The following is a 10,044-nucleotide window of genomic DNA, read 5'->3' as shown; positions in this document are numbered from 1 at the left end:
TTTTCTTTGGAAAAGCATGGGACTCTTGACCTTGGGGTTGTGATTTTGATTTGCAAATTCAGTATAGAGATTCAAAAAAAAAAAAGTGACCTTAAGATATTAATGCTTAAATGTAATCAACATTTGCTGTCTTTCCTCATCTCCCATGGCAAGAGAATAACAGAACTAAAATAAATTCTCTCTCTATTAGGGTCTTTTTTTTTTTTTTAAAGACTATGAAGAACTGGTAAGAATGGAACAGTGGACACTGTCATGTAGTGTGAGTGTGAATGTGAATTGCTTTAATTTTCTTCATAATAGTGTGGTTCTAGGTATGAAAAAATTGGTACGTGGTGATACCTTCTGACCCAGTCATCCTGTTTCTCGAAATGTCTTAAGGGAACAATCTCAAATGCAAAATGCAAAGTTTTATACAAGGAGATTGTTGTTCACACTATCATTAGGTGAAGAATTAGAAGCAATGTAAGGTTCAAAGTTGGCGGAGGACAGCAGAGAGAAGTGGGCACATTCTGGAGGGCTCAGCAGTCCATAGCAGAGCTGTAAGGATTGTCTCAGGACTCAGCAGATCTCCAGGCCCTGTGGGATAAAGAATCTTGCAAAATCAAGGAGGACACAGGCTTTGGGAAGCTGTGGAACGGGGAAATTAATCAAGACAAAAACTGGTTCATGATGCAGGACATCACTGTAGAATGAGAAGAGTCATGTACAAATAAACACATATACTGTTGACCCTTGAACAACACAGATCTGCTTCTTTTTTTTTTTTTAAGATTTTATTTATTTATTTGACAGAGACAGAGACAGCCAGCGAGAGAGGGAACACAAGCAGGGGGAATGGGAGAGGAAGAAGCAGGCTCATAGCGGAGGAGCCTGATGTGGGGCTCGATCCCATAACGCCGGGATCACGCCCTGAGCCAAAGGCAGAAGCTTAACCGCTGTGCCACCCAGGCGCCCCCAACTCAGATCTACTTCTATGCAGACTTTTTCATTAAATATACGTACAGTACTGTACACGTACATTCTCTTCTGTATGATTTTCTTAACATTTTCTTTTTCTGTAGCTTACTGAATTGCAAGAATACAGTACGTAATACATATAACATAGAAACTATGTGTTGGTCAGCTGTTTATGTTATTGGTAAGGCTTCTGGTCAAGAGTAGGTTATTAGTAGTTAAGTGTTGGGAAAGTCCGAAGTTATGTATCAATCTGACCGCACAGGGATGGAGTCGGTACCTGTAACCCCTGTGTTGTTGAAAAATCAACTGTACATGAATAAATGTTTTCGTATATTCAAGGGAGTAGAGCACAGTCATCACAAACATGGGATTTGGATCAGAGACACTCGGGTTCAAGTCCTGGCTCTAGCACTGTTGTGAACACGTGGACTAACTTAAGTTCAGGTGCTGCTGTCTTCCCCATTCAAGTGGGAGCCACAAGAGCACCCACCCGTTGGGGGTGTGAGGATGGTCAGTGAGGGAGCACGGAAGGAGCCCTGCCTGTCATAGACACTTGATCCGTATTAACTCTTAGCAATTAGTAGACACACACGTTCCTGACCTCAAGGAATTTCCAGACCATTTGTCCCTTCTTTTCTTCTGTGTTTGGTTGTATTGCTTCTATAACTTCTCAGATGTCAGTCTCCTTGTCTGATTATCTTCTCCTTGTGCCGCAACAGGACGGCATGAGTCTGGCGTGGCTTGGGAGTGAGCTGGAGTGAGGTGAGTAAGTTTCCTTAAATATCCGATGGCAGAAGCCAGTAGACAGACAAGCACATCGGGTAAAGTGTACTTCGGCTTTTGTATCCATCCCAGAGGGAAGCACCAGAGATGTGGCCCCTTGCTGCTTCCTGCTGCCACAGCTGGCTCACATTTGACCCCACGATTTGTTCTCTCTTTGCCAGGGGTAAAGCAACACCACCTTCCAGGCGGGACGCAGACACGAGCTGTAGGGAAACTGTCAGATCCCACTGCTGGCACCATGACCTCAGGAGCGCATGGGCTCAGCCCAGGTAGTCAACTTCCACTTCTCTGGATGATTCCTGGAATTGCAGGGGTGCCTCTAGCTGAGTTAAGCTACAGAGGAATCATTCCTTTGAAGAGGTTCCTTGAGCCCCCAAGAGGGGTCAAGAGAGTCCCCAACACAGGAGTCTATAGGGACCCCTCCCACCTGTCCTCTCAGGGTCATGGCTGAGGTGCTCATTTCCTCCCTCCCCGTGCCACCCTTCAAATCCATCAAATGGCCCAAAAGTGAGGCCAGGACATCCCACAGGGAGGCTGGGGACAGCAGAAGGGAAAGGAGGGAAGAAAGGGGTCCTGAGTCGGGACAGGGGGAAAAGGTAGACCAGCAACCTTGGAGGCTTCTCTTGCCCTCTTGCCCTGTCCAATCCCCCAGCATGGCCCACGATGACTGTGGGGCTTCACAACAAAGGCCATTCCCTCCAGCTGTCACCCTGGTGCCAGCCTGAGTGCTCAGTGAGGGTCAATGGGCCACTGACCTAGACCGCAGTCTGGTCTTTGCCACCTCCCACCTGTGTGACCTGGAGTGCCTTACTTAACCTTCCCTGTAAAATGAGAATATTTTCTTATGTTGTTATGAGGATCAAATATAATATGTTTCTGTGATTTGGGCCAGTGCCTCTTATAAAATGTGTCCTCCCTAAGTATTGTTGGTGTCCCCTCTACCTGGAACCTGTTATTGCCAGGTAGAAACCTCCCCTCCCCCAGGATGCCCTTGCCCCCTAGGGATATGTGAGGGCATTTGCCCTCTGTTCCCACTATAAGCACTTGCTTTCCAGATATGACTGTGGGCAGGAATGGATTCTATTGACCTCAGTACACCTGCCAAGACCGGCTCTCAGCTATTTCCCCGCCATCCTCCCCAATCCATAAATAGAGAGATTTGCTTCCCTCAAGCTAAGCCCTGGTTTCCTGTCTCCCTTACTGAAGCAGGAAAAGGAAAAAAACTAAACAACCTTTCATTTTATCCTTTCCATCTAGAGAGCGAAGCACTTGTCGAGGAAGTCATTGAGTGTTTCCAGAACTCAGTGAGCCGAGAGGAACTGCACTTCTTGCTGACCAACCATGAAGCCTGGGAGAGATTCGTGGCTAAGGCCACGTTGTCCAGGTAACGGCCCAGGGATGCCCCGGGATGGTCACGCAGGTCTGTGCGGGGCAGTACCCTGGGGTTGGGGTTGAGTACGTTCCTTCTCAACAATCCATGAGGAATATGTCTTCCCTGACATTCGCTGCATTGAATGTCCTCGGATTGAGAAGAGGTGAAACCTGCAGAGGGGAAGTGATGGGACCTTGGCCTTAACCCAAAGCAGACCTGTCTCTGCCTTGGTCTCTTCATCTGCTCCATTTTATCATGAGGAAGTGAAGATAACGCATGTTAAGGGCTTAGCATAGTGACTGGCACATAGGAGGTGCTCAGTTAATGTTAACGTTTTAGAAGATTGCCTAGAAGAGACAGGGTCCAAGGGTCTTCTTCCTGGAGATATGGGCCTAGCACGGCTTCCTCTGGGACAAGTGAGAAGAACAGTGACACCTCAGTCTATAAACCCGGGGATTTGGACTAGAGCCTTCCCTCCCCATCTACGGAGTTCTAGCAACATGCAGGATCCTGCTGGCTCACGAGATGCAGAGGCTGGAGTGGAACTGGACCGAGCTGGGTTTGATCCTGACTCCATCTGTGCCCAGCTCTGGGGCTCTGGAGCTGTATGTCTTGGAGTCTCAGATTTGTCATTTTTTCAATGAAAACAGTAATTCAGTCTGATAAGATTGTGGCGCAGGCCTTATTATGAATGCAAGGTCAAAGGTGAGGAACCAAGTGCAGTCATCCTGTCCAAAGGCCCAGGAAACCTGGACCAGGGCCAGAGCTGGCGGTCAGGAAGCCAATGGGGGCTACTGGTGGAGGACTAGTATGCTTGGGCAGCGGGGCTGGGACTGAGTGACCCTCTAGGGACAAAACCTGAGGAGTCCAGGGTCTGGCATAGGTCCTATGATTGGGAGAGGGATCATTTCTTCCCTCCCTTCTTTGATCTCCTCATCACCGGGCATACGGGGCCCTGGGGGTGTTTCCTCCATACGTGTCTGATTCCTGGTGGTTCTTGATTACCATTTGGAAGCCTCTTCTCTTCTACATAGAGCAGCTCCAGAGCAATAGAATGAGGCAGTGTGTCTTTGTGACAACTTCCAGCTCTCCAGGGGGCAGCTGCCATTCTGTACTCTTTGGGGGGATTCTGAGTCTCAGTGGTCCCCGCCAAAGAGGGAAGTACTTCCTCCACTAACGTGCCAGAATGCAGGTCTTTTCCAGATTAGTGATTCATATAGAAGGTTCCCAAAATCTCTTGCATCTTTAAGAGTTGTCACAAAGTTGCACATGGTCTTGGGGTACCAGCTAGGTGTGAATTAGGCTGGTGACACCTGTGAGGTCATGAGCTGGGTGGTGGCTCGGGAGTCCATGCCGTGAGCTGGAGAGTCTGAGGGGAAGCAGGGTAGTGGGTGTCCCTCGCAGTCAGTTGGGGCAGTGGCTGGGGCCCAGCAGAGAACATCAGGCTGTGGGAAAAGAGCAGGTACCAAGCAAGATGCTCGATAAGGTGCCTTCTCACTCCGAGGTTTTGTTTTCTTAAGTTCCAAGTGCCTAGATTTAACCAAACTGCAAAGTCTGAGAGCACAATCCCTAAGACTGCATTTACTGTCAGGACACACTTCAAATTGGGGAGGGTGTCTCCAAAGCACCCTGTGTTTGCATGATTCCCTGGAAGCACTCACTGAGCTCAGCGAGAGCTGTCACTGTCAGTTATGCTGTGTTACAGGGAAGAATACTGGTTCCCATCAGCCACAGAGACACTTGGGCCAGAGGGTTTCCAGTGCTTCCGTTGTCCTCAGGAGACCTTACTGTCCTGTATTCAGTGTGTGACAGTGCACGTGGAGCATTGCCCACCAGGAGAGGTCACACGGTGGAAGTATGAATAATGATTGTGCCACTTATTAAAATGGTAAAAAGACTTAATTCATGCCCTATGAGTCAAGAGTGTTGTCACAGGGGAGAGAGATGGGACTCACCTCAGTATACCGTGAAGACAGCTAGGAATTTATAGTCAAGGGGCAGGGGAGGGGCAGGGGATGGGAAATCACTAAGAGGAGGAATCAAGGTGGGGTGATTCCTGCTAACCTGACTCAATGGGTTCTTGCTAAGACTGGGCATGATAGGCTGTCAAGAACAGAGCACAGAAGACCAAGGTCAAGGCCTAGTCAAGAGGAGGGCAGAGATGAGCCCGGGTATCATTTGGTCAAGGAGAGAGTCTTTTTCAGCCCATGCTCAGTGTACAGTTTTATTGGGGCTCAGTCACATGCTCCTCGAATGGCTGACCTGTTGTCCTCAGCTCCCCCTGGAAGTCACACTAAGGAGTTTCTAGTTCCTCCTTAGGTCAGAGCTGACAGCACATGACCCAAAGCCCCCATCATACATCATCTCTGAGTCTGGCCAGTGGCCAAAGGCCCAGGCAAAGGAAGACAGTCCTATCGTTCTAGGACCCTTGACATCCTAGGTGGGGCCTAGCAATCACTTCGCAATGCCAAGGGCAAAGGGCAGACCTCTGTGTGGGTGAGGTTAGTCCTTCAGTACACACGAAGATTCTGCAAATGAAGGTTTTTCTGCTCCAACCCACGTCCCTTTGTTCATCTACGGAGTTCGCAGGCCACAAACACGGTGGTCCTGACTGTGTGGACCTGTCCTTGACTGTGAATCATCTTCATTCAGTACTCACCACTCAAGAGCTTCTTAAGATGACATGGACTGACTTACTCCCCGATGGACCGTGTGTGACGGAGCATGAGCAATGTACAGAGTGTGTTTAACTTTGCAAAACGAGGTCCTCACATTTGTAAAATTCGTTTCCATTTGATTTACAGGAAACATTCTGTGGTTTATGTGGGATCGGTGGAATGAAGCCCACTATACAGATCAGCTTTTCTTAATCTCTTGATCTTCACTGTTGCAGGGAGGAGGCGAATGCAGTCCATGAAGGTCTGGACAGGCTGGAGATGGAGGCCGACGATCAGCTGTCTAGGGAGGGTCTTTTGAGTGCGTTTCCCCAGTTGAAACTGGATCTTGAGGAGCGTATAAGAAAGCTCCGCGAGTTCGCAGATGATGTTGACAGGGTACACAAGAACTGCACCCGCTCCAACATGGTAGCCGGCTCCGCTGGCGTTGCATCTGGCGTCCTGACCCTCCTTGGTCTGGGTCTGGCACCTTTCACCGCAGGGACCAGTCTGACACTCTCGGCAGCTGGGGCGGGGCTGGGAGCCGCAGCCGCTGTGACCCAAGTGTCTACCAGTATCATGGAATACTCAAGGGAGTCGTCCGCAATAGCCCAAGCCAGTTGCCTGACATCAAGTGATTTTGGCGAAGGGGAGATAGCTGCAAGGCTTCTGCATGACAATATACCCTGAATTTTTTCCTCAACAGGAAAATTCCTTCAAGGCCTACAAAACACTGCAAAGAATGTTCGTGCCCTCAAGCTCGCCAGAGTCAAACCTAGCCTAGTAGACAAGGCCAGGGGCGTCATGACAGCTCAGAGTGTCTCAGTTCAAAGTGGCAGGCAGGTGATGAAAGCTTTTGGAGGAACTGCTCTGGCAACAAGCAAAGGAGCCCGGATCATGGGTGCGGCCACCCCAGGTCTCTTCCTTGCAATGGATGTGTACAACCTCGTGAAAGACTCAAGGCACTTGAAGGAGGGGGCAAAGGCAGAGTCAGCTGAGGAGCTGAGGCAGGATGCCCGGGAGCTGGAGCGCAAGTTGGAGATAGTCACCAAGATCTATGAAAGTCTGACGGAGGGCCCGACTCCATGACCCCCAGCAGGGCAGGGAGCAGGGACATGTGTGGGGCAAAGACATGCAGGTTCCTTATTAGAGGGGAAGAGAGCACAAAATAAAGGTTTTGGGTTGGGGTGTTGAGGAGGTGGGCATTTCTGTACTGAGCCCAGTGAGGGAGGGGTTCATGCAATGGCGCAAGGGTGGGGGGAACGTTTGGCAAGTTGTTGTTGATCTGTGGGGCCGGCGTTGCTGCGAGACCGCTGAAGTTCCAAACAAATTCTAAAGGTGGTTTTGGAAAAGTGGTTGATTTGAAATAAGAAAAAAAAAGGTGGGGGTTGGTGGTGTTGAATAGAAAAGAGAAAGCAGATGCCAGTGACAGGACAAGGAACCTTGCCATATGTCGAGGAGATAGACCAGCTTGGGGCAAAGAGATACCGCCTCTCTGAGCCTCAGTGTCCTCATCACTTGTGGGGGGGGGACAGTGTATTGCAGCTCCGTGTGGCTTTCCCAATCTTATCTTCTACAGACGGCTTCAATAAATAGACTGATGCATTGTGCCTTTGTTGTGTTCACGTGGGGCTCGCCTGGCTCTGGAGGCCTGACTTCCCCTCCCGATGGGCTTGTCTTCTGAGATCTCGGGGAGCAAGTCCTCCATTGCTCCTCCTCCGTGCTCACTGGGCTCCCGCTCTCCCATCTGGTTGTCCTCCTCAGACCTCAGCACCCCGCAGACCCCACCAGGACTCCCATGGGAAGCTTGCGTACATCTGGCATTAGGCTGAACACGGGTGTGTTCTCAGCCAGTGTCCAGAACCGGGATTGAAGGGACAGGTGGCTGTGTTTTTCTGGTGGGCAGGGACTGAGCCCTGAAAGCCGCAGACTTCCTCCTCCTCCCTCCCTCCCTCCCTCCCTCTGTCTCTCCCTCCCTCCCTTGCTCCCTCGCTCCCTTGTGGAATGCCAGCACCTCAAGGCCTCCCTTTCCCCACCATGGAGTCATGTGATTCTCTCTTCCTTCTTTCTTTCCCAGACTCCACCTGACTTCCCTTCCTCCCAGTCCCTCATCCTGCCCTATTTCTGGGAGGGGGCTCCTGGCCATCCTTGTTCCTGTGGCTTCACCAGCCCAGCCATTGGATTCTGGGGGGAAAGGCGAGAAAAGCCTCTCGTAGCTGTCTGGTGTAGTCCCTCAGGACTCATGGCCAGGGATTTTCTGCACTGGGATCAAAGAGAAGGAGGCATTGGGAATTTCCCCAGCGTTAAGGAATCGAGCCCCTAGTTTCTTTCCACGGGCCTGTTGTTCTTCCGTGCCAGGTGAGCAGTGTGGGAAGTTGAGGAGGGAGGTGGGGTGCCTGGGGGGATTCAAGGAACAAGCCTCACCCAGAAACCGCCCCCCGCCGCCACGTACTAAATGGCTATTAGCCTGAGAAGATGCATGCCAGCACGCTACGATTTGGGGACCAAGGGACAGCATGGGGAATTCCAGGGCCCCCACGTAGACAAACTGCAGCAGCCAGACCTGGGCCATGGCAGGAATCTAACCAGCCGGAAAGGAGTCCGTTTCTTGGAGGCTCTACTCAAAGCAAGTAGTCTTGTTACCCAGGCTTCCTAATCCTCGGTGAATGGAATAATGCTCATTTCCACGGCTGTTTATTTTTCTCACCATCCTTTATGCATCCTGTTAGGGACCAAAACTGGGAGCTGCAAAGCCTTCGTGGCGTCCCACGGGAGGCAGGGGTGCACAGGGTGTGAGGTTTGAGGCCTTCGGATAGTTAGCGTGGGGTATCTCGAGGAGCAATAGATCAGCCGCCCCGGTTCTGGTCTCGGCATTCTTTGAACGTCATCGTCCATCCAGCAGGGAGGGCCCTTGGTGGGGCCAACCTCTCAGATTGAAGACCGTGGGTCCCAGGAACCGTCCCTCCTCCTCACACGGTGCACGGGGATGTGGAGAGTTCCCCGTGCCGGCCTCAGCCACAGGACACTGTGTGGTACGGTAGGTGAATACTTAGCTTTTGAAGAACGTGCCAAGTAATTTTCCAGAGTGGTTGTTCACCGTTTGCTCCGTATCCTCACCAGTACTTGGAATTGGCGATTTCATTCATTGTAGCCATTCCCATGGGAGTGTGGTGGTGTCTCGCTGAAGGTTTAACTTGCCTTTCCCTGATGATAATGTCAGTTATCTTACCATAACCTTAGGAACCATTCCTATATCTTCTTTTTGTGAAGTGTCTTTTACATCTGTTACCCGCAGAGCCTGGGTGGCTCAGGCGGTTAATATCATGATCTTGGTTTTGGCTCAGATCGTGATCTCAGGGGTGTGGGATCCAGCCTTGCGACAGGCAGGGAGTCTGCTTCCCCTCTTCCTCTCCCTCTGCCCCTCCCCCTGCTTATGTCCTCTCTCTCTCAAATAAATAAATAAAAATAAACCTATCGCCCCCCCCCAAACAATTGAGTTGTAGTCTTATTATTGAGTTGTAAAAATTTTTAGTGTGCTCCAGATGCAAGTCATTGAATATTTTCTCCTGTTCTCTGAGACTTGTCTGTTTCTTAATGTTTTTTGAAAAATGAGAGTTTTTAATTTGATAAAATACAATTTATCAACTTTTTTCTTTTACGGTCTTTTGGAGTCTTATCTAAGAAATCGCTGCCTAGCCCCAAAGTTAGAATTCTTTCCTCCTGCATTTTCTTCTACAAGTTGTTAAGTTAACGCTTGTGCATGTAACTTTTTGGTCCATGTCAAGTTAAGTTTTGTGGATGACGTGAGATGAAGACTGATGATCATTTGTGTCTTGTGAATATCCAGTTGTCCCAGTGCCATTTGTTAAACATACTTTTCTTTCTCTACTGAACTGCCTTGGCGTCTCTGCCAAAAATCAACTGACCCTCTGTATTTGGGTCTACTTCTGGGTTCTTCAGTCTGTCTCATTAATTTATATGTCTGTCCTTTTGCTAATACCACACTGTCTTGTTCTCTATAGCTTAACAGTGAGTCATATGATGAAATAGTGTAAGACACCCAACTTTCTTCTTCCTTCTAAAATTGCTTTGGCCATTCTAGATCATTTGTATTTCCATATACATTTTAGAATGAGCTTTTCAATTTCTACCAAAAGTGTCTGCTGGGATTTGAATGGGTATTACATTGACTCTGCAGATCAATTTGGGGAAAACTGACATGGTAGCAATATTGAGTCTTCCAGTCCGTGACATGTTATATGTCAGTGTTCATTTAAG

The 10,044-nt window shown here is 49.5% G+C and overlaps 1 protein-coding gene across 1 annotated transcript in view; it reads left to right on the top strand.

Annotated features, from left to right (window-relative positions):
- LOC100480217 (apolipoprotein L3) overlaps window positions 1-7,146 on the top strand; it is a 20,185-nt gene extending 13,039 nt beyond the window's left edge. Inside the window, 4 exon segments of the mRNA XM_034643943.1 lie at window positions 1,677-1,719; window positions 1,902-2,009; window positions 2,998-3,124; window positions 6,006-7,146. Of these exon segments, the coding sequence (XP_034499834.1) occupies window positions 1,979-2,009; window positions 2,998-3,124; window positions 6,006-6,855 (1,008 nt within the window). The 5' untranslated portion in view covers window positions 1,677-1,719; window positions 1,902-1,978 and the 3' untranslated portion in view covers window positions 6,856-7,146.
- Window positions 7,147-10,044: the final 2,898 nt, after the last annotated feature.

Source organism: Ailuropoda melanoleuca, chromosome 15 (assembly GCF_002007445.2).
Source record: "Ailuropoda melanoleuca isolate Jingjing chromosome 15, ASM200744v2, whole genome shotgun sequence".
NCBI lineage: Eukaryota > Metazoa > Chordata > Mammalia > Carnivora > Ursidae > Ailuropoda > Ailuropoda melanoleuca.
Note: the sequence above shows the minus strand (reverse complement) of the source record. Positions and strands in the feature narration are given on the sequence as shown.